This window comes from Sparus aurata, chromosome 23 (genome assembly GCF_900880675.1).
Source record: "Sparus aurata chromosome 23, fSpaAur1.1, whole genome shotgun sequence".
Classification (NCBI taxonomy): Eukaryota; Metazoa; Chordata; class Actinopteri; order Spariformes; family Sparidae; genus Sparus; species Sparus aurata.
The window spans coordinates 3,734,837-3,760,070 of NC_044209.1; the positions used below are offsets into that span (position 1 = coordinate 3,734,837).

The 25,234-nt window shown below is 38.7% G+C and overlaps 1 protein-coding gene across 2 annotated transcripts; it reads right to left on the reverse strand.

Moving 5' to 3' along the window:
• Positions 1-1,450: 1,450 nt before the first annotated feature.
• Positions 1,451-23,645, reverse strand: glyr1 (glyoxylate reductase 1 homolog (Arabidopsis)). 2 transcript variants are annotated; one of them, XM_030407205.1, is made up of 16 exons: positions 23,505-23,645; positions 22,112-22,148; positions 21,930-22,009; positions 21,698-21,836; positions 19,878-19,988; positions 17,942-18,025; positions 15,709-15,762; positions 14,874-14,924; positions 14,565-14,638; positions 14,224-14,323; positions 13,109-13,219; positions 12,906-13,007; positions 12,504-12,666; positions 10,260-10,439; positions 7,841-7,965; positions 1,451-5,250 (listed from the first exon to the last, which is right to left on the reverse strand). In XM_030407205.1, exons 1-16 carry the CDS (start codon positions 23,540-23,542, stop codon positions 5,176-5,178), a joined length of 1,524 nt encoding a protein of 507 aa, XP_030263065.1. In that variant the 5' UTR covers positions 23,543-23,645; the 3' UTR covers positions 1,451-5,175. The 2 variants fall into 2 exon arrangements, with proteins under 2 accessions (XP_030263065.1, XP_030263066.1); XM_030407206.1 differs by lacking the exon at positions 17,942-18,025 and having other exon boundaries at positions 23,505-23,642.
• Positions 23,646-25,234: the final 1,589 nt, after the last annotated feature.

Below are 25,234 nucleotides of genomic sequence, written 5' to 3' on the forward strand. Positions count from 1 at the left end.
TAATGTTATATTAACTATACACGGTTTAGTCTGTATTGTCAAGAATTAATTTTGATGTATCAGCAATACATGTAGACTTCATTCTGTAAATGGGGGACAATTCAGTCGCGTGCTGCTTTTCATCATAAACACATACAAAAAAATTGGTATATTTATGCTGACTGATGATTTGTCTTGCTAATTCTGACCAAACTCTTCAATAAGGGTGCTGCGAACTGGTCTTTACGAGAACCACCTGAATGTGGCATTAGGCTGGTCACACGTTCACCATTAAGGTGGCCCCACCCACTAGTCCTTATTTGGGAATACAACTTCCGCTTAGCGTCATACAAACATATGGTACCACGCAGTGTTGTTATTCATCTTGGGACAGGGGCCCTGGGTTTTTAATACTCCCACTGTCATGACTGGACAAATAACTGAATCAAAAAGTAAACATATTTATCACATACATGGTTGTTAGGATTTACATTCACGAAAGTCTGCACCATCTGAAATCTCAGCATATTTTTTTTGTCCCTCTTTTGTAAACATACTGTAATTACTGAGGGAAGTGTGTTAAATGTGAGGTTTAACAACATCATAGAACATTATTTTGACAAAGTGGAGAGCTATTCCTTTGCCCCTGCACTGAGAAAGCATCACCATATAAACATATTTAATAATAAGAGACAACCGAGTAAGACTTAAATAAGAAATCTTGTTTTATTATTTGGAGGCAAATATTACAATTTGAATCCCTTATATTTATCTTGCATGTTGAACACTGACTGTTGCATCTGTCAAAGTTGTAATTTAATTTTCAGATGATCCCAAAAAATGCTTAATATCAGATCCAACAACCCTTGTATACAGTATATACACATAACACATATAAATATATGCACAATTTAGTTTTACTTATGTAGTTATTAACTTACGTTAATGTCCAATACTTTAAAACTTTTACTCAAGTATTATTCATATTGTGTAAGTGGCCCACCCTTTTACCAAAATAATATTTTAACACTATACATTTACTCAAGTTTGACTTCTAGGTGCATTTTACATCAGTGGTCACGATATTGCTTTAGGTGACATGTTCCTTTATTACCATGAATACACAAATTTAGGTTATTTTCATTCACTCCTAACGTATTGTCCTGCTGTGCGAAATACTCATGAGTGAACCAAATGTGGTTCAATCCACTGCTGAAAATAACCAATGCATCATTTCATGCTGTTAGAGTAGCATCTATATAAAAAAAAAACCCAGCTGCCAGTTGTTTTGGGAATTATATCAAAAACAAATGTAGCTATATTTGTGACATTTTTTAAATTGTACATGATTAACAGGAACCAGTGGACTTGGGGCTAATCGAGAGACACAGACTGCATAGGGAAGTAAGAACACATTATAGGCATCAGGTGTCAAATATTAGAAATAATATTAACAAAAGATAACACTTGATCAGTGATTAAACATGCTTACATGTCAGTAATCAGGAGAGGATTTATTAAACAGCACAAAAGTCTGATGTACACAAAATCATAAATATCCCCCAAAACAAGTAAGACCCTCCTTCCATTAACAGGATACAACTCATTGTCTTTTCAATGCAATAATAAGCCAGTTTATATAAGCCACATATTAATAAACCATTTACACTTGAACAACTGAACGATCTACAGTATTAAGACACAAAGTTGTTAGACAGTCACTCTGTAGAGTTAAACCAAAAGTAGTTTGTTTTTTCATTAATCCCAGTTATTGTAGATAAAAAAGAAACCCTTCTCAACCTAATGTACTATTTACATCTGTCTTTACACTAATGTGTTTAAGGGGAACAGGAATTAAAAACGGAACAAAATTTGTTTTGCAAAGAATCTTTTAAAATGGGATGTTGGATTCTTATAATTATTCTGTTTTATGAGAAACTCCTTAATTTACAGTTTAACTGCTAAAACTGTGGGACCAAACACCATGTGATCTTTTCCTGGAAAGAAAACATTCCAATTTGTAACGTGCACTTTAAGTTCTGCTTTCTGTCTCCATGTTGTCCTCTATGAATTGTATTTTTTCTGTTTTCTTCATCAAGGAAATTAAAACAAAAACACAGATATGCCACCCTGATTAACCTATTTCTTCACTTATTACCTGACACAATCGGGGACCAATTAGATGCAAAAAAAGAAAAGAAAAGAAAATATATAACCATAGCAAAAAAAGTAAAGAAATTAGTGTTTGGTAGATTCTTTGTTGTAACAATGCTTCTTGCTAATAATTCTTATACCGTTACAAAGCCTGTTTACATTTGTAAGGATCATACATATGTGGGATGAGCAGCAGAGCTGAGTATATGAGTTGCACCCATGAAACAATTTCCAAATCTTCTCTGCCAAACAGCTTATTCTTGATTGAAGTCCGAAGAAACAGACATATTGGCAGTGTAACAGTTTATGAATTTAACAAACAGGAGCCTCAGTAGTGTGTGGAAGAACCATACACAGTCACAACAGTGTGGCAACTCCTCCTCATACTGGTCACCAGCCTGGTCACATACTGCTGTGGGATGGCATCCCATTCTTCAACCAGCATTTGTCGCAAGTCAGCCAAAGTGGTTGTGTTGGTCAATCTGCCACGAACAGCATGTCCAAGCTGATCCCACAAATGTTCAGTGGGGTTGAGGTCAGGACTGCTGGCGGGCTGTTCCATCCTCTCCACTCCCAAATTCTGAGTCTCTAAGAAACTCTACTCTGTGTGACAAGGCTGGTGACCAGCATGAGGAGTTGCCACGCTGGCTGTGTATGGTTCTTCCAGATTCTACTGAGGCTCCTGTTTGTTAAATTAATAAATTATTAAATTGCCAGTATGTCTTGTTTTTTCAGACTTAAATCATCCAATCCACCTAACAAGAGTCAATAGCAGAATAAAGTGTTTGGCACAGAAGATTTGGCACATTTTTAATGGGGGCAACTCACATACTGAGCTCTGCTGCTCATCCCACAAATGCATGTTCCTTACAGATGTGGCACCATTTAAAAAGGGAAAAACAGGCTTTCCAACAGTATAAGATGTATTGCCAAGACGCATTGTTACCACAAAGAAATAATCTACCAAAAACAAATTCCCTTACTTTTTGTGCTTTATATATGGATGGTTTCACCCTCTCAGGCACAGAACACCTCTGGTTGAGTCTTCACAACAATGCCATGTGTCTTTGTCACATGTTGGCCTTTGTCATTTGCACCTGCATAATTAAGGTATGTTGTTGGATATGTAGAAGAGGTCTTCATGGGTCCACAAGTCTAGGCCGCATCCAAAAAAGGGATCAACATGAACATTTGAGAGTTAAAGATCAATATATAGTAATTCGAGTTAAAGCAGGCAGGCAGTTCCATGGCAGTTTTAACATTATGACATTTATGCATTGTGTTGCAGAGATATCTGCTGAAGTTAGCCAGCTAACAGCAGCTACAGTTAGCAGAAATTGGAAATTTTATCCTGCCTTATCTGTCCGAGTGAGAATTTGACATTTGGCTGATTCTTACGTCAATATTGAATCTTTAAGGAAGACAAATTGAGAATTTGGATAACAATACCATATATCAGTTTATTGAAGCATTGTGATCAAGATAGGCAGTGAGTTTTTATTTAACAGCATCAACATAAACGTCTTTTCTCTGATGAAAACCTCAAACAACGCTTTGGGATTTCAGTAACTGATTTATCTTGTTAATAATCAATTAATATATATGATCAATCTGTCCTGAGCCTAGCTCAGTCGAAAACATTTGCAGGCCAAAATATAAGTCAGACTTCAGACCTGAATCCGGTCTCATACACCAAGAGCCCTTGTGAACACCTCTACTATGTATTTAAGAATGCCCCCTCCATCATATGACCACCTGCTGTCCCTGCCTTCTGACCTGAAATCTGTTTGAGGCCAAAGCAAGAATGAATAAATAATAAAACAGAAAGCATGTTAACATTTGGTTTGGGGTCCTGATTGTTAGATTTCCGTATTTACCAAACACTAAACTGAAGTGAGCTGTGTTGGTATGAAGGGCAAAAGTGATGTGCAATGAAATTCAAACTAAAATCAGCTACTGCCCTTGTGGATTGTAGCATTCACTGTACAGCTTGATATTTCAGTCTTTGAAACCTTCCAACCCACTTAAAATGGATTTGTTAGTTACATTTCAATTGTGGTCTAAAATTGGCCTTCAAAACACAACTTTTTATCTCCAACTACCAAAAATGAAAAAATGGTTGCATTGGGACTTCATCATTACCTCCAGTTAAAACGCAACTCAAAAAGTGGATTCATCCAGGTTCAGAGAAATATATTAAAAAAAGAAAAACACAGTGGAAATGAGAACTGTTCCAAACACAAGAATGAAGGGTTTCAAATGTGTTAATCTCAAGTCTAGATGACAAATACCAATAAGTACTGCATTTTAAAGGTCTCCACACAGCTGTTGTGCTGTCCTTAACCTATTCAAGAAAGATCAACACCAACATAAAAGCATAAATCATGTCTGATAAAGAAAAAAAGCCATGGGCATATTGACCAAGAAGACCTAGAAACAAACATAAATAAATACATCTATTATTGAAAGACTTGAGGGGTGACAATATTAAGGCAATGCAGTGGCATGTTCTTGGTGTTTTCTTTCATGGAATTCTGGACATTTAAAAGAAAAGCAAAATCACACTCAATTAAATAAACTCATCATTTGCACATGAACAAAAAAAATGAAATAAAAAAAATCTTTAGGGGGTATGCATCCACAAAACCTGACAGCATTTCTCTGGCTTGAGCTGGATACCCCGCTCTTCACAGTGGCACTCGACCCCACATCCTTGCCAAACAGCCTGCATTACTTCTATCGTTGTTTTAGTTGTCAAAAACCAGAAGCACTGCCCGCACAGCAAACTGCAGCAGTGCAGTAGAACAACCTCATTTGGAGCACTCTTACAGCATGTATTCCCTCAGTACAGTCAGTGCAATGCTCAAGGTTGCTTCTAATAAAAGAATGACTATCCCATGACTTGTGGGCAGGTAACATGGCTGGCGCTAGGGCAAAATGAAATAAAATGACTAGAATTAAAATAAAAAACTCATTACATGACGAGGAGAAATAAGAAGGGATTAAAGACTGTGTGGTCCAGAGGATAGGTCACACCTCGCTCTAGTGAATGTAGGCTCTGTAGACTGCAGAAATATCATTGTCTGACTGGTCCAGTGCCTTAGCCCTCTTGTAAACCTGCAGAGGAAGAGGAAAAAAAACAAAGGTTTCAGTGGTTTTGCACACACTTCATTCCTAATATTATTTTAGAATTCATTCATTTATTGTTAAAAAGGATTTAGTACTATCTGTAGGTGAAGAAAACAAGGCATTTTGTGCACATGTCAAGGAAACACAATGGCTCAGAGGGGGAAAAAAAACAGAAATGAGTAAACATTTAAGAACACCTTTCAAGCCTGACAAGTGGCTTCTATAAAGATAAATTGTTCATCAGATATTGCCCAAAATAAGTGTAGAAGGAGAACATTTGGGTCCATCTAAGATTCCTCTGAACTGACTGATAATAAAACAATCATCCAGAGGCTTTGGGAGAGACAGATTCCGATTCTGTGTCAGCAAAATTACTCCGATACCAACGTTTAGGAGAAAAGAAATTCTGATATTGTTGTATCAGCCCAATGTATGTTTCATACAAATACTTCTTACAATATAACTAAGACAGGGAATGGAGGCAGGATACAGAACAGTTCAATAATACATTATTATCCAAAATGACATTGATGCACTGAAACAGTGAACTTATTTATATATATCTGCATTAAAATAACAACAAATATGCTGATATATCTGTGAAAGGCAAATATATATTGATTGACAGATATATCATCCTACAAACTAACCTCTTATCAAACCTTTCATCGCTCCTCACTCTTTATTAGCAAAGAGTGATACAAACAACATCACTGTAGCAGCTTCTGATTTATAGCTGACTATCACTGCTTAAAATGGCAGTAAACTAGATGAGCTGTAGATAATTAAGGTTAAGCAAGTAAAGACTGCAGTGAAAGGTTTGTCTGTTCTCTGGTTCATATTTTTTTCTCTGCAGCTGGTGTTGTATTTATACCAAGATTGCTTATGAGTGACTAGACTCAACACTCCACAGCGCCAGAGTGCTGTATGATTTGACACACTGGTGCGGTTTTACATCAGAGCTGCTTGGTCCTGTGTGAACAAAGGCGGAGAACTGGCGAACATCCGCTGTGGAGAAAATATGAAGTCTGTGTGAAAAGGGCTACTGCCTGCTCTGGTTAATGGTATTGCACCTTTTGAGGTGGGGTCAGAAGAGTGCCTTGTTGCATTAGTTACCACACCAAACATTAATGTCACATAGGGCTGGGACGACGCGTCGATGTAATCGACGTAATCGACAACATAAATTCATTGACATGAATAATTTGCGTCGACGCGTCGTCCCAAATAGGAAGTGGTAGTACCTGCGGAGGCTGAGAATAGCCCCTCTTACACAGAGACGCTGCATTAACGCCGCAGCGGCGGTTCGTCAATTCTCCGCCGATGGTCATTCAATCAGAGCGAAGCACCGCTGGAATAAAGACGAACCGCCATGTAATTCATACAGAAAGCTGCGCTGCTGCTCCTAAAGAGACGTGACAGTACACCTCATGATGATGATGTTGGGGTGTTTCCCAGGTTTCCCCCCTGTCAATCTAAACCCGCGGACCATTTATAATGTGTAGTGATTGAGAACCCGGCCCCCTAACATCCTGGAAGGTGAAAGAGTTATGTTTTTTGCACTAAATTACATTATTACATAATCGCCATCAGTAAACAGGTCGCTGCGTGACTCTGTCACTTGCGGGGACGGAGGCTGTTTTCTGGGGGAAAGTTCACTGAAATCTCGGTGGGGAGGGCTGACCATCGCGGTGATTTCTATCAAGACAACCACTTGAGTGAGTTAAATGTTTTTGCCAGTGACGGGTGCTGTTTTTCGGGCAGAAATGTGAGAGTTGGTAGGACAGGCGGGAGGACAGACGCTGCTGCGCCAACAACTGCGGTATTTTTTTCCTCATATAAGTTACCAACAACAGTTACATTTACTATGTTACTTTTGTTTGGTCATGTAACGTTAAATTAATTGTTAGATTAGTCAACTAATCGAAAAAATAATCGCTACATTAATCGTTTGAAAAATAATCATTTGGGACAGCTCTAATGTCACAGTGTCCTGGAGTTCACCTGTACAGTACATCACTGCAGCAAGGTGACAAGTTAACTCAAAGGAAATGAGCTAAAACTCGATTTTTGGGAGGTGTTCACTCTTATTTTTGGCATTATGGTGGAGCTAAGGGAAAGATTTGGTCAGTATTCTCTGCTACATGAATATAAAAATAATCAACATTCAGTAATGACCAGAACAACCTTTTGAAAAAACTCTTCAATAAAAACCAGAAAAGTTCTACAACACAGAGATAATGCTGTATGTTGACTTGTAGAAAGCGTTAGCCTTATTCTACAATGACGGTATTATGCTACACAAACTGTGTTACCTCTACTCCTGTGATTATTGTCTTTTTACAGTAACATAAAACTTTCACCTGATGGTAGCAGGAGAGGAAAACTCATGGCTCTAATGATGCATGTACCTTACTTTAGCTAAATAATCCATTGTTACCATGTCACAGTAAAAAACATGTATTGTGTAGGCCCTTCTAGATAAAAGGTAACAATTTGTAAGATAAATGCACATAGGGAGCCCATAAAAATCAAAACAGCAAAGTGTAAATCTGAAAACCTAAGCATGCCATTTTACCTCATTGGCTGCTGCAGCCATTGGGGTTGGATGGTTGGCCATGTCACCCATGGAGATGGCTAGCCTCAGGTCCTTCTGAATGTGTTTCAAATAGTAGTCCGGCTTGAAGTTGCCCTGTAAAATATCTGGAAAAGGCAGGAAGAAAGATTATCAAGCCTTTATATATAATAATTTCAAAAGATACGTTGAAATTGTCTGACAGTGTTAATGTAACTACTTTTTTGTGTGTTCTACAAACTTAAAACGTTACCATTTAAGGTTGAAAAAAGAACATAAAACATGACTTAAAACTTCCTTTATGCCAGTGTGAAATTAGGTAAAACTATGATTTAAAATGTTCTACATGCTTTTTTTATGACTAAAACAAGACACGACAAGCTAAAAACTGCGAGCCAGTATGTTCCATGAAAAAAAATTCTCATATTGCATGAAAAAACGATAAATGAATGAGCTGGGCTTCCACGTGAACTTTGGCTGGGTTACTGTGTTAGCCAACGTCAGTTCACGTTTCAAAGCTTGTGGATGAAACGCACAGGGCTTTACGATTAATGTTATAACTTGTCATGGACAACTAAAAGTTTGAGTCGGGCAAATTAAATGCTTAATTATACATTGTCCTGTTGTTTGAGTGAAACATATGCGGACAGTGTGTGTAACTGAGAATCACATGTTGCTGCTGTATAGCCTGCAAGTTTATAAATATACTGTACTTGGATGAGCAGCTTCTAATTATGTTTGATCTGTGCTGACTTACTCATCATACCAGACAGGAAAAAGCTTAAATTCAGCTCTGAACATGGCATTGTAGTTACTATCTGGGTCAAACAAGACAAGTAGTTGTCAAAGATTACACAGCATGAGTTATATTAGGCCAGGAAGGCATACTAATCAGCTACTTGTTTCAGCACTAGTGCAAACTGTCTAGCATGTTTGAAAAACATGAAGCTGCTGATTATTCAGAGGCTCATTGGCCTAATTGAATGATTTTAAAGAGAGAACACATTTTGACTAAATCTAAGTGTTATATCATAGCCAACAGGACTTGTTTCAGTTTCTCAGTTTTCAGTTTATGGAGGGGGTTTTTGTTTCCCCAATGTAAAAATCTGTGCAGTCCTGCTGCAATGAACAGCATAAACTACATTGCTCTGCTTATGCCCGGGTGCTTTGTCCTTAGGATGGACAAGTTTCTGCCTCAGGGTGTTCTAGTGTATTACAACATTATTTGTCACCCGCCTACAATGCTGTCCTGTGTTGCTCCCCAGACAGCTTAACAAACATTCATTAAATCTGAAATAACTAAGGGTGTCACGATTTCGATTTTAAATTGAAATCGACCAAAATTAAGTCCCAATCTCGAACTTCGAATTAAAAAATGAAATCGTCGATGCTGCCACACCCCCATGTCACGTCCGGTCGGCTTGCCAAGCGGAAAAAAACACACACGTGTTTAAATGCTGCGAGTCAACCTCCTCTAATTTAGCAACTAGCTAAGCCAATAGCTATTAGCTACAGCCAGCCAAACGATAGCATGGTGTTACCATTCCTGTTAGGCTCCCGGACCGGGGTCGGGAGGCACAGGGGAGATGATTTCCTCCAGGGCCGAAGTTTGTGTTTACCTTTGGGGTGAACACCTTTCACCTGTTAAGCTGGTTGGGAAATAATACCAGTAATATTATACAGGGAGCTTTGCTGTATCTGGAGGAGCTGTCACCTTTATTCACAGCCAAACTGCAGACTATATTGTACACTTTGTTGCTGTCGCTACTCCTGCTACTCCTTTCGCTTCTCCTTCCTCTCCTGTTCATTCACTGTCTGCACGTACACACGCTCCCTCACTCTCGCTCGCCCACTCACACCTCACGCACACACACCTCACGCACACACACCTCACGCACACACACCTCACGCAGCGCCCTATTCCTGAAAGGGGCTACGCCACTCTTGCAACAATGGCAACTGCAGATGCAGGAGACCCATCAACAAACCTGGAACCCCCTCCTCTCTGACTGAAGTCGCCGGTGTGGAAGTATTTTGGATTTCCAGTGAGTCATGTTGACAACGTTTGCGTTGTCTACAAAAAAGCGACAGTTTGCAAGCTCTGCTGAAACAAGTGGCAGGTTATTTGTTAAGTTTCCAATTGACTGAAGATATAAGTTATTGTTACATTATGTTGTTAATAAATGTTTTAAATTTGACAATGTAGTGTTACATTGCGAACACAGGTCAGATATTACATTGCATAAAAGTCTAGTCTAAAAAAGGCATAGCAGCCTGTGCTTCAAAAAAAATAAATGTAAAAATCGAGAATCAAATCAAACCGTGACCTTAGAATCGAAAATGTAATCGAATCGAGGATTTGGAGAATCGTGACACCCCTAGAAATAACAGCCAATATTAACCCAGCTTTGTGTTGACTAACTTTGGCATTTCTGGTCCACAAAGGTGCTCGCCATCTGGCCTTGGCACAGGATGTCCAGGAAGGTCTGCTGTGATTGACCAGTGGCCTGGGCCAGGGTCAGCCCCTCTGCAATGGTGGCCATGAAGCTGCCTTGCACCATGTTGAGAATCAGCATCATCCTTGCTGCGTTTCCTGCTTCACCTGAAAGCACACAAGCAAACACACACATTTTTAAAAGTAGAAATATGCCACAGTCTCAACAGTGAAATTAACAAACAGTGGCTTTTTACCCTGTGGGTTGTCTTGTGAGTTAGACTTCCAGATTGCAACAGCCCTATGTCAACACTAAAAACAGGTCCGGTTGCACTTATCTTTCTATAAATGCACGGAATCTCTGTCTGTGTGTGTCTGTTGGTCAAATATCTCTGCGGATAAGGATCACACCGACCCGAGACTTTCAACATGGCTGCTGCATGGTTCAGTGGTGTGCATCTAAGCATTTGCTTGGACTGCAATGATACCGTGAATAAATTATTTCATAAATGCTTTACAAATTCCTCTGAGCATTGTCCACCAGAGCCACCACAGTCACGTGCGCACCAGAGCCAATCACTGCACACCGTGGTGCAGTGATTGGCTGCCACGCTTTTTCGCGAACATTGCCGTCACGTTTGCTTTGTGTCTGGTGCAGAAAGAAACGGTAAAAACGGGCTTTTGTCACGAAAGTGTCCAAGCAGCAAGTTTGGTTGTTGAGGAACAGGAAGTTGTGGGGGGGACCTAGGCGGATGATTGACGGGCAACGACGGTCGGACAGCGATATTGAGAGTTGAGAGATTTGTTATATTTAGCGTATTTGGAGTGTATATTTAGTGTGTTATGTAGTGTTTGGTGTAGTGTGTTTAGTGTGTAGTGGAGTCGGTTTTTCGTTTAATGAGTCAAAACAATGAGAAGAAGCTGAATGTGGAGCAGGCAGTGCAGCTCTCAAGGAGCTCAGGCAGACCTGAGCATTGCCTGCATTTAAATGTAAACAGTTACATATAACTTTGTACATTTTTTAAATGTATGCACAAATTTAGCAAACAAAAATTTATATTTGCATTATAAGTAAAAAAAATGGTTTGTTGTATATATGTTTATTTGTGGTTTTCACAGCAAAAAAAATCAAACTTTTTCTACTCGGATTTTATGGTTTTTTTGTGATTTTAGGTCCACTGTGTTAATACAGTTTGTCAAAATAAAAAAAATAACTCAACAGTCACACATGTGAGGTTGTGCTGAAAATAATGACACCAAGTAAATAGTTTTTAAGGTGAAATATAATGGCAAAATCAAAAATAGTCAAAAACAGCCAATTATAACCTGGAATATCGGATTTCACAACAAACCTAAATATCCCTGACGCCCCACCTTCAAACACAGCCTCATTTGGCCATCCATGAAAAAGCTCCTTAACCTCCCACTTTTTTATAGGAATACACTTTTGTGACGGGCACTGCACTAGTTATTCTGATATAGGGGTCAAAATACTCCAGCTTGTTTGTATTTCTTTAAACCAATGATAATTGTTTTGGGGGCGACTTGATGCGGCGCCTAGTGTTTAGGGAATTGGACTTGGCAAGCTGAGAAGCATACCCTGCAATGAAAATGTAAAGAGTGTTTGTTCAGGTTTATGCCATTAGTGCCAGGTTAGTGTTACAGTAATTTGCCATTTTCAGCATGTAGGTTCTTAGATTTGATGTTGTTACTTGATCTCCAACAGAGATGGGGATTTTGAAAAAGGAGGAGAATGCTAACTGAAATAGTCTTCAATGGCACATTATACATCCAGTAAGTCAGACTACTCTGTTGGTAACAACATGGCAGAGACTTCAACCAATGAATGTGCACACAATGTGGTTAACTGATGCCATCTGACACCTAGAGCATTCTGAAACGTTCACAGAAAGCATAGGGGAGACCTGAATCTGAAAAGTCTGATATTTTCAAGGTCAAAGAAACATTTATACGTAACCAATGAATACATAGTGGAAATTAGCAACTGGTTAGCTTAGCTTAACACAAAGACTACAAAGCTATAAAAACAAAATATCTTGTCAGTTTAACCCCTACAAAGCACAAAAATGACAATTTAACATCTTAGGGGGTAATGTGCCAGGCTAGTTCTTGGCTGAGTTCCGTAAATCTCTCGGCTGGTTGCCTAGTGGTTCTTGTTTGTTAAGAACTGCTGTGAGTATCCAACAGTAAACCATGTGTCACTCTACATACCCAGAAAGAAGGAGGTTTTGCCCATGGCCTGGAAGCAGCTGCTGCAGTCTTCGTACACTGTTCTGTCACCAGCTGCAAGGATGACCAGCATCCCATCGTTAGAGAGCTGCTGGCTTCCTGCCACTGGAGCCTCCAGGAAACGGCCACCCCGTGACGTAATCACCTTTCAAACATTAGAGAACAATTTGAATTGGAATACTTATGCTACTCCAATGATACTTCAGTGCATTTGTCAGATATTGAAGAAAAGCAACACTCATTTTGAGGCTTTGGGATGTTCCTGATGGTAAATAGCTTTGAAACTATGTGCACTACTGTGTACTTAAGGTAAGGTTGTTCACTCTTAAGAATCGTGGCTACTTTGATATGTTGGGTGGGTGTGTGTGTGTGTGTTATGTGTACCTGTGAGAGTTCTGTAATAGTCTCTGGGTCTACAGTAGACATCTCTACGTAGCATTTACCCGGCCTGATTCCCTGCAGCACTCCACTGGGTCCCAACACCAACTGCAGAGCAACAAACACAAATTGTAATTATTTTTTAACCCTCAAGTCAGTGACTCAAACTTCCAAAAGAAGCCATATACTGTAGTTGAGATGGTACTTACATCCCTGGCAGCCTTTGGATCTGAGACACAGGAGAACGTGATATCACACATAGAAGCCACCTCTGCAGGAGTCCGGCCTAACCTGGCACCCTCCTGGATGAACAGGTCACACTGGAACACAGATGATTCAGTAGCAGCATGTCAACACAGACTCAATTGATCATTTTAGGATAAATCAAATATTTTCATCAAGAATTTGATCACTTTTGCCAACCTCTTGTACAATGAATGGAATGCTTTTTAAAAACACGTTTAATGCCGAAGTGCTCAATGCCAAAAAGCTCTTAACTTATTTTAAATTGAAATGTCTTTATCAGTGTCCTCATTTATGCATCTTGTGTGTTTCTGCTCAATGCCTTGTGCTCTAGTGTTTGTGAGATCTATCCTCATTACGGGTTCTTCATTCAACCAAGGAGGTTCTGCAGTACAGGTTGAGCTTGGGGCCACCTTGCTTGATGGCTTCTTTTACCCCTTTTCCACTCGTCAAAAATCCCACTTAAACCCACTGAGATCTGGCTTTTGTGTGCAACTCTGCATTTAAACCTGGGTCAATCGACTCAGGTACTACATTCATCCTGTAAACACTGTGACTGTGATGCGACCTCTCCTATTCCCAGTAAGTGTACTTAAACCATTGTTTTGAACAAACTTGTAGGTGCACCTGGTTGTTAGGATGTAGTTTGGAGCTGAATGGTCGTCATATATGGCTCTTGATGGCTTAAAGTACTAGGGCACGTGGTAACTGACTAGCTCTTTGAATCCTTCGCCATCTACCACGCTGATTTGCAGCATATGTCCATGGACCGGCGCGGCACATTTTTCCCCCTAGCTAACAGCAGCACAATCTTTGGCGGTGAGCCATCCTCAAACATGGAAGCAGGGCTTTATTCTTACTTTGATACAGAATAGTGCTATAGCACTATTTAACTGAAAAAACAACATTCATAACATGCAAGTGGTAAGCTTTAAAGACAGCTTATCAGAAATGCACATGAAATTATCAATCAATTACCCACTGCATCATGTCACTGTGAATGAGCCGTCATTAGCTCATTCATCAGACACACTATCAGCAGTAAGCCCTTAAAGTTTTAACCTGTGTTGCATTACAGTACCTTTTCTGCTGTGCGGTTCCACACCGTGACAACATGGCCCATTTTTAACAGGTTGGAAACTATACCACTACCCATCAGTCCCAGACCTAGGAACCCTATCCTGCAGGGCAAAGTCCAAAAAGAGCAAACAAATCAAAACATGAGCAAGCTGAAAAGAAAGAATTGCATTTATACTGTTTGTTTATGTGGTCAAAGCTGAAATCCAAGTCCTTTAAAAGCTTAATAATAAAATCAGTAGCATTAACTTTTAGTGATAACCTTGTGATTGGTTTCCCAGTTAAATTTAGCAGATGATTTTGATAATGGTGCTCTGTAATACTGTAGCGAGGATGTGTTCTTACCTTTTATCTGTGGGTGTGATGCTGCCATTGATGGCTGTGCTGTCTGCTGCTTGGATAGATGTCGATCCTGTGTCCTTCACAATTAAATCAACACTGTTAATTTCATATGGAAGGGAAAGTGAAGCCTCACCAAGCTCTGCTATAAATGATTTAAGACAAAACTAAACTGTATTCATGCAAATTATTTGGTTAAAGAGAAGAGTTTAGCATTAAATTCATTTATTTACATATAAATAAATTTTAATATTTAAGTAAATGCATCAAGGTTTCAATATTCTGACTGGTTAGTTCAATTAGAAACCACTTTACCTCTTCAATGATCTTCAGGCGCTTGCTGATGGGTTCCATAGATGATGCTGGCTGTGGGCAGAAAGAGAACACTCAAGACAAAAAGTGACCAATATGCTCTACTTCACACCATAATGTCAAGTTCACATCAGATTTCCTGAGCATTTACAAAGCAAATCAGTCACATCTAAGTGAGTATCTGGTCAGTATCAGGTTCAATATCTATGTCAATATTGTGCAACGAATTAACAGGCGCAAAGCATAGTCATACACTCTAATAATGTGCATGACTGGGTGGCAGTGGCTCAGGGGTAGAGCCAGTGTCTTGTTATCAGACAGCCCCTGGTCTGCATGTCAGTATGTCCTTGGGCAAAAAACTGAACCTGAAAACTGCTCCTGGTATCCTGGTCAGCACCTTTCATGGCAGCCACCGCCATCAGTGTATGAATGAATGTATGAATTACTGTAAGTCACTTGGCACAAAAGCGTCTTCTAAATGCTCTAAATGTAATGTAATCAAAAAGTTTTTCTCTGCATTTCTCTGCAAGTGCAATTTCATCTTATTCCATTGGTATTATAGAAACGACACTGTAACATGGACTTGTGCCCAGGAACATCAATGTTAAAGGATGAAGTGTCATTGAGGAAACCCCTCACAGGCTGACAAAGGACTTATCAGTTCAGCCACAGGCTGTTTCAGTTCAACTGTTAGAGGCCACTTCATAAACACCAACTGTTAATCAAACAGGACCAGACATGAAAACCTAACAGACAATTTGAAAATGTAACCTGCATTGAAACAAATAAAAACAAAAAAACTATATTATGGTGCACTAAGCAGCATGCTTCCTCTTACCTTCTCAGACTGGCTGAGCAGAAAGTGATGGAAATGTGGGTCATCCTTCACAGGCTGCAACAGAACAAGAGATCAGTGTGACAGTCTTGTCTTTAAATATGTACTGAGCAGACTGAGAATATAGTGTGCAGAAAGCCTCAAATTTACACAGCACAGCGCTGACACACCAGGACTCCCATCATGGTCCTTATAGAAACTGCCATGATTTTCCTGAGTTTCTGGTAAAGAATTAGGGAGTGAATCCCTCCATGGGCAAAAAATCTCAATCTGAATTCCTAAATAAATTTTACAATGCTTACTCAGAACTCTAAAATATAGCAGAAAATTCTTAGCCAGTGAGAACCCTGTATGTGGTCAACTGCTGCCCAAATCAGTCAAGTTGGGGAAAAAAAGCATGTTATCCACATTGGTGACTCTTTGAATACTCACACCAATACAAAGCAAAAACAGTTTCCAAGTCAAAATAAGTGGAATAGCGTCAATAGAAAAGTTTAAAACTGACAAGATGCACATGCTTTACGTAATTTTTGAGATGATTGGCCCATGGAGTAACAATAACAGGTACAGTCCATGAACCTCCTTATTCATTGTTTTACATAGATCTTATCTTCATACACATTTATTTTAGACTATTTATACACTTATTGCGATATATCTAAGGCCCTGTTAGGATGCGGTATAAATACTGGTCCTGACTGTTCTGATCAAAAGTGGACAGCTCTAAGTACAGGTGTAAATGCCCCCAGGACACATCAAGGAAACGTTTGAGATTCCACTACTCAAAACCATCTGGAGGGGGTCTGGGTCACATGTGACCACATGCTTTTAGTGGTGTGTACATGTCCTTGGCCACATTGAGGGACCACCTACTCAACTGAAGTCTTCCTGGAAACAAGAAAAAGAAGCCAAAAGAACAGGCAGAATGGATTACACACTGCCCGATTTCCATGTGGTTCACTTGATGTTAATTCCATCTTTGGGCTCTCTTAACCTGCACAATGTTAGCAGCAGATGTTTGTGGACTCACCATTTCAACTATTCTAACTCTTGAACTTGTAACGACAATATCCCCTGGATCTCTTAACAAATCATCCAATTTGGAGAGCTGTTGAGTGAGGAGAAACTTTAACGATTTACTTGCGTATCATATAGAGCAGGGAAGAGAGAACCAATCAAGTCAAAGTGGTTACTTAAGACAGATGTAGAGTTGCGTGTTACTGTCAGGTGTGAACTGACAGACTTGGAGCTGTCCACTTGTGAGCGGATCACCCAGGATGGATTTTTAAAATAGGTCTGAAAGAGTCTTATATCCTTCTGCCACTGAACAAAAAATAATTCAAAATAAAGAATACAGTAATCATATGAAACATCATGTGTTAATAATTCGCAAAGTAAAAACACTTTTATTTGCTTTTTGATTAACTCAACCCATAAAAGCCAGTCACTATCTGATTCTCTGTCAGTGGAAACTGATTAATTTTTTTACAACACAATGAGTTACGTTTCAGTTTCATTTTATCCTGAAACAAAAGAGCTGTTTTGGTTTTCAAAAGGCAGCAACACATGATCATCAAATTTGTAATAGGCTTAGATTTTATTGCGGTGGAACTGTAGTTCAAGGAAATATTAATATTTTGCATAATATGGTAACTGAACCAAGGAAATTAGCTGATTCCATTTACAACTTCAATATCATAAATAGAGCTACAGCCAAGGCAACAGCAGCTGGCAGTATGAGCTGACTGAATTGTCATAACTACAGTAAGTGAGTCCTCTATGAAAAATTACTATTTATTATGATGTAAATTTAGGCCATTGTATGCAGGTGTGTTGGAACTGCAGCATTTGTGACAATGTTTCCACTGACATATAAATCAACAGGTCATGACTGTAGTTGTTTTTAGGGGTCTCTCACACACACACACACACACACACACACACACACACACACACACAGACACAGACACACACACTGGTCTCGGGAAGCTGGTGGCTCTCATTACTCTCGAGACATTTATAGAGTCGAGGAGGCTGGGTCAACACAACAGCCTCCACATGCAGAGTTGGTGACCATCTCAACAGTGCACGCCAATCAAACAGATTCAGTAGCCAAGAGTGAGTACCAAACAGATCAGAAGGAAAAGGTCTGCAGTTGTTGGTGATTAAAGCCAAAGATTAAGGTCAGGTAGAAGAAAAGCAAGGCGGGCTTGGTGGGAAGCAAGGGTTCACCTACACTGCTTTCCCATTTGAATCCTGAGCCAGGTCCAGCCCCCAGCCTCTCAATAGTGGATGGCTCGGGGTCAGAGTCAGTTAAGTCCTTCAGGAGGAGAGAGACACATTTTCACCCAAGTCAGATGGGAATTTATACAGGTCCATGTCTGCTGTGTTGAATGCCATTTGTGTGTCATACACACAGAAGACAGTGTTGAGGACCAGATATCCATTCTGTTCCACTGTTTGGGGTGAGGAAGAAATCTCATACAGGTATCTCAAACTCTGGAGAAATAAAACCAGTCTGACAGGCATTGATAGATATGACTAGAGCGGACACAGGATAATGTTTATTGTAAAGTGCATGAGCAGACCCTTTAAATAATAACATTGGTGTCTGATTTGTGGCAATATTACAGTTTTGGCTGTAAACTTAAATTCACTAAGACCATTTCACTAACAGGCCACTGAATAAAATAGCTTAAAACATGTTGATAAAGTGGGACATGCTACAATTGATTTCCAGTTGGATGTCATGTGTACCAAAAAAAAGTACAGTAAAAGAGCACCTTATTTTTAGATTTGTGTAAGTGACAGGGAGAAAGGCACTGAAATGTTTGTATTTGCTACCAATTATAGTTATCTGAAAGAATACCAGAATCAGCCAAAATCAGAATCAGCAGGTACAACTAAAAAAAAAAAAAAAGAAGAATCAGCCAAGAAAAATGCAATTAGTGCATTTATCAGGTTAGACTGGCTTGTGTGCAGAAAAAAAACTTGAATATATTCATAATGTAGAGGGAAAAAAGGGTAGTGATGAAATCTGACAGTTCTTTTCTACAGCAGGAACTTGACTCAATCGACTAAGGCTTTGGTTCAACTTTCATTCTTTTTTTTTTAAACCAGGGTTTCTACAAGGTACACCTAGTTCTATATATATCTATATATATATATATATATATATATATATATATATATATATATATATATATATATATATATATATATATATATATATATATATATATATATATATATATATATATTTGATGTATATATATATATATATATATATATATATATATATATATATATATATATATATATATATATATATATATATATATATATATATATATATATTTTGGATTCACAGATACCACACAGAATGTAATTTAATATCTGGGTTTTATGAGCATACAGGCTAGAGTATGAAATTATGATGGATATGGTTTATCCAATTATCATCATATTTTCCTGTACATCCAAGAAATATACAAGATATAGGATGGATGAATGGATTAATCAATTTAAAATAATATATTCCTTTCAGTCTTTCCTAAATTTGGACTGTTACAAAAAAAATATCCATTATGTGTGGATGAGCTCCCTAGCTATTGTAGCTGCAATCGTTTGCTATATACCATATGCAACAATGAGTTGTTACTTCTTTGTCATGGCTTGTAAACAGGTTAGGAGTGAAGTCATCGGTTGAGGGACAGAACAAATGATTTGCAGTGATACTGTTATTGATTTTCTTTCATGTTATTTGACATGAGATACAAATGTACATGCTAATGGAGAGCTGGGAGAGCACCAGCCAGTCAGTGGTCCAAACTGGCACCAAGCATTTCAAAACACCTAGTAGATATTTTTTTGTTTTTGAAAGCTAGTGCCCAGTTTGTCTGTAAGAGAATTGTAGACAGAAGATCTTACTTGCAAAAATGAAGCTGGCATTCCCGAAAGCTAATGAAAGGATGTGTAAATAGCTCAATGGTCGAAGGAGGGAAGGATGGGGTGAAGAACATGGTTGCAGTGTTCACATGTGTCACAATCTCATTGCTTCAGCCTGTTTCAGTCCCCATTTTGCCGGCAGTTGTCTTTTCTAAAAGGTGTAACTTTTGAGTAAAACCATTTAATGCGTGACAGGACAATATTTTCAAACTTGCGCTACTAACCTTTTCAGAGGGGTCTTTCAGGGCACTGAGATCTTCATCATCCTCCTCCAGTATTTTCAGTGGCTTGTTGGATGTTTTCTTTCCTTTTGAGTCTCCTTTGCCATCTGAGTTCTGTTAAAAACACAGATTATCATTTTGTGCTGTCCTAAGCAGTCTGACCATTTTGAATTTGGCACAGTTTTAAAATAACCTTGTCTGAGCAGGCTATATGTACACTGAGAAAAAGGGAAAACTGATTTATCGAATGTTGACTGCAATCATTCTGATGTGCAGATGGCCTCCACAGACACCATGTGTCCACCTGAATAAACATTTACTGAGACTGAACATGACACCAAGGAGCATTTCATGGAGGGGCTGGGACTAAGAAAAGTCTCACTTCATTAATCCTTTGGATTCACTCAGTGTCTTTAGTTTTTCTGTAGTGGCACAACAGCAGAGCTGCGCATTATCATGATTATTGCTTACATTCATCTTGGTAGCAATAGATATATGTAGATGTTTGTAAATATATCGGTGCCCAACAGTGGATATTGTATTATTTTTATACCAAAAATAACCCATAAAATCATGATTTATGACAAGTTACATTTAGAGGGGCACTATGTAGTTTTGGAAACTGATTTTAATATCAACAATATAAATTAGGTCATTATACAAACTCCAAACAGTGTTCCGTGTCCCAGAACACTGTTTGAAGCTAGAATGGTGGCAGGGTCCGCCACATATAAACAAAGTAAAACGGTATAAATTGCGCTGTCCTTTGAGGTCAACTGGGCTACCTGCTTGAAGGTATGTCTTAAACGATGTGTTTGTCCTGATTCCTGCAGTACTATCGAAGAATCACCGTTTACAAAGTGGCTCCGTTAATTCAGTTGCACACACATTTCATTTCCTATAACTTCTTCACCATAAAATCCCACTGTTATTTAGTCATTTAAAAGCATCCTTTATGAAGCAGCATTGCATGAAATGTTCCGTTTTCACCAGCACTAAGTTAACATGATACCAAATAAGCTGACAACACGACGAAATAGTAAAACACAGCAGATGTTTAGGGTTAGGGTTAGTAGAACATACTTTGCTGTGTGATTTCTATTTTCTGAACTAGTTGTGTTGCATGTGTTTCAAATAATTGAATAAATGGCAGTGTTTCCCCTCACGGCAACAACTTCTTTTCATTCAAACAAGCATTCTATTCTATCTATTTTTTTCTATATAACATTACCAGTGCTTCCTGCATTTTGTTCACAGTTTACTGAGTTAAAAATATGACAAGCACTGCACTATTCTTGGCCCAGTTACACTATAGTTCAGCAAAAACTACTAGTGGAGCAGAATAACTTCTTTGGTGACGTAAAAACTTGAGTTTCAAACAGTCAAACAAACATATGGTGTACATCATGATTATGGCTTGGCAATGAAAGTGGCTCCCACACTGGACAGCAGTAAAGGAAGTGGTGCCACAGGCTGGTGTGGTTCAGAAGCAGTCCCTGGCCTTTCAGGGTATTAGATTTAGAACAACAACCGTGAAATTACGGGACATGCACCACACTGCTCTGCCCTCCTTTGACATCACTCTTCTTTATTTCCATTACAGCTTGCTCAACTTGCAACAGATGTCTTTTCCTAAACCTTTTCAGTCTGCCATGCTGTTAATTCTGTGTTGCTCAAAGAAAAAAATCTGATGCTTTGACTGACAAAAAACTGTCAACTGTACAATAAAGGAAATCGTTTTTTTTGGATGATGAGGGAAACAAACAAACTATCTACAATACTTCACAAAGTGTACAATCAGTGTTAACGGACAAACCCCATACCTGTTCTTTCCCTTTTGCTTTCTTTAGAAAGTCTTCCACTGAATCAACGGCCTGCTGGAAGCGCTTTCCTTTATTTATCTTGATCATCTCCTCTTTGTGGGCGTGGTAGGGCTTCAGCTGTTCCACTTTGATCCATGCACTGGACAGGCACACAGAAACACAGCTCTTACAATTTAGATGGTGCAGGAAATGCATTTCAAGACAGAAGAGATACCTCACTATCCAGACTTACTGGTCTTCAGTTCCAAAGAATTTCACAAAATGGCATTTTTTGCCCCTGGGCTTTTTCAGGTCCTTGGGAGGGCTCACAATCTGAAATGTAAATAAACAGTCATGTCATCCAACACTAGGATAGGATTTGTAATGTAAATGTCATTTACTTTGCTTTACAATTGTCATGATTTCACTCCTTACCTTTCCTGGCCATGGTGGGTAACGGCCAAGCTTCCCCCTAAAAGAAAAGCTGTACATTTAGCCTTGGTATACATCTTTCTTTCTGGTGCAGACACATCCCAAAACACTCCATCAATGTGATGACGTTTAGGTTTAGGACACTTCCTTTTATTTCACCATTTAGTCTCTCCCAACCAATTGCAATATTTGCTGTGAGGGCTGGGTATCAAACCTTGATACATTTTCACTATAAATAATCAAAAAACGTCTACAACACTTAAAATCAAAAGCTGTTTAGCACAGACACCACACAGCACATGGGATAAAAGAATACATGAATATTAATTTGACTGGATAGTTTCAAATTTAATCTTTTTTATACATTATTATTATCATCATCATCATCATCGTCATTTTTAAAATCACTATTATTTTATTATCATTGTTATTTTAATTACTACAGTTTTGCTTGTGTTAAGACAGCATTAGACAACTGATAACTTTGGTTGAATGCCAATTAACAGTAGCCATTAGAAAAACAAGGCAATTCAAATATTAATAGCATCTTTAGTCAACTTATAGACGTAACATGAGGAAATATGTTGTCGTTGCTTCAGTTGCTGGTGTAACGCGACTTCAATATGTCGATTAATCGGGTTTTACGAAACAAACGTGCAACTCAAGTTTCTCTCCTGTAGTCGTATTGTCATTTATTAACGTTAATGCCGTTGATACCATCACGAGAAACACAACCGGTGCTACAAGGCAACATGAAACAAGCAGTTTGACGTTATTCACCTCACATGCAGTTTACTGGCTCTGACACATAGGTACATTAAAGTAACCAACAGGGCTCATTTCCAATCAATACAGATAACTTACTGAACTGCTTTTGTCCACTGTGAAGGAGCCCCAACACTTAACACGGAAGCCGAGAATATGTGAAGCTAACAGTTGGCTAACTGTTACCTACAGTAACAGATATCCGCTTAAGCTAAGGTGCTAAAAAAAGCTCGCCACAGACCATAACATTGCTGCAAATTTAGGGAATCAAAAGTATATGGTTACAGTTTAACGCCAGTGATAAAACATCGGAACAAACATTTCAACTATCAAAGACAGGTTTATATCCTTAAAACTATCTTGTTGTGGTCTATATCCCTTTGCTGTAGCTTGCCTGCTAGCTAGCAGCTAACTTAACGACGACTGCTGGCTGAGTCCGCTTGACTAACGTTAGCAATTTGTTTGGGTTGATCATCAACTAGCACAGTACGCGGACACTTCCATTAATTACGTTTGGTCAACCCCAACGTGAAACATTGACGTTAAACTAACTTCTACGACACAATGTTATGCACTACATCATAATTCAGCAGAGATAAGGGCTTTCGACAACGTTTAAAGGCTATCTTACCACACTAAGTCCCCAATCCTCAGATGCACCGTCGCCATCTTACAACTTTAATAAAACGTCGCACTGAATGAGGGGAAACAACACACACCCACTAATCACATGTGAGGACAAGCCCTTCCTCTCTGTAACATCCGCTGCTGTGTCTACACTGTTTCTTATGCTTTCGCCTGCCGAAAATTATCTTCTCAAAAGACTAAGCATATGCAATATATGCATTAACAGTATAAATAAACAACATCAGAGAAACATGACCAAAATGAAAATGGGTGCTATGGTAAATCTAGGCTACATGCCATAAACAAATACGTTTATAACGCGATATGGTTCATATTATATTTCAATGTAATATTCAACGAGCTTTTCATTTCAAACAATAATGATCACATGAGAGTAACCTGTGTGCCTCGATATTCAGATGTTTTAACAGACCTTACTGCCACCCATTGGTGGGAGGACAACCCATCTCCTGTGTACAAAGTATTTGAGAAAAAATGGTTGATACAGATGTATAAAGGAAATATTCATATACATGTAAGTTTTATATATAAATATACATAGATATTTGTACACAGGTGTGTTCCTACTGACTCTTACAATAGTGTAGCTATATAGTGGATCTATTAGATAAATGTATGGTGTTGAGTGTGAAAGTCATTGTTCAGATGGTAGTTTGCACCATGTAGATGAAGGTTCTCAGTCATCCAGGTCAATATACATGTAAGTTTTATATATAAATATATACATAGATATTTGTACACAGGTGTGTTCCTACTGACTCTTACAATAGTGTAGCTATATAGTGGATCTATTAGATAAATGTATGGTTGAGTGTGAAAGTCATTGTTCAGATGGTAGTTTGCACCATGTAGATGAAGGTTCTCAGTCATCCAGGTCATGGTAATTCTAAGCGCTGTATTTTAGGCAACTGGACTGGTTCTCAGTTTCTTGAAGATGTTTCACCTCTCAGTCAAGAGGCCTCCTCAGTTCTAACTAACTGGAGAGGAGTTTGCAGGCTTTAAAATGTCAAACTGAGGAGGTGACATTACTTATCATCCACCTAAAAATGCAGTACTGATTTTCCTCCGTTTAACAGCCATTCACACCTGTAACCCACATGAAGGCCAGTTGAGTCAACGACCCACAAGCGGCCCTACAAAACTCTGAAACTCAGAGCTCACACGTGTCATTAATGACTCTGTAAGGACACTCTCACACGAAGTTTAAACTCCCCTCCAGTTAGTTAGAACTGAAGAAGCCCAAAAGCCTCCCAGAAGGGCTTAAAGTAATTCAAATTAACCCCATATTTACCAGCTGTAGCATTTTAAGTGATGTCCATGTTAATACATCGATGATTATAATTCCACACAACAAGTGTATTAACTGTCACTATATCAATCTTTACAAATATAAGATGAAGAAGACGAAGAAGTGAGACTATTTATGCTTAAATGATCATTTAGGATTAGCTAAGGACCACATTAGTCAAATTCACAACTGTTGTGAATTGCTACACAATTATAGCAACTTTGTACTTTTTACATTAGCAGATCTTTTGATAGCATTTCCGACAAATAGTGAGACTACAGCAGCTCTACGGGCATGTCTGTCTTAGAGCTGTTCTCATTTAATCAACGTGTTCTATTTAGATATTTAATGCTCCGTACAGGACAGTGGCCTAAACAGAATGAAATGGTACATTTCCTTAACTTATTTTTCACCATAATAAGATT

Coding starts and splice junctions, on each gene's coding strand:
- glyr1 (XM_030407205.1), bottom strand. CDS start 23,542: ATGGCGACGGTGCATCTGAGGATTGGGGACTTAGTGTG. Junction 19,989..21,697: donor AAGCAAAAGGGAAAGAACAG/GTATGGGGTTTG, acceptor TGTTTTTAACAG/AACTCAGATGGCAAAGGAGA. Junction 18,026..19,877: donor TGAAAGACCCCTCTGAAAAG/GTTAGTAGCGCA, acceptor CTCCTCCTGAAG/GACTTAACTGACTCTGACCC.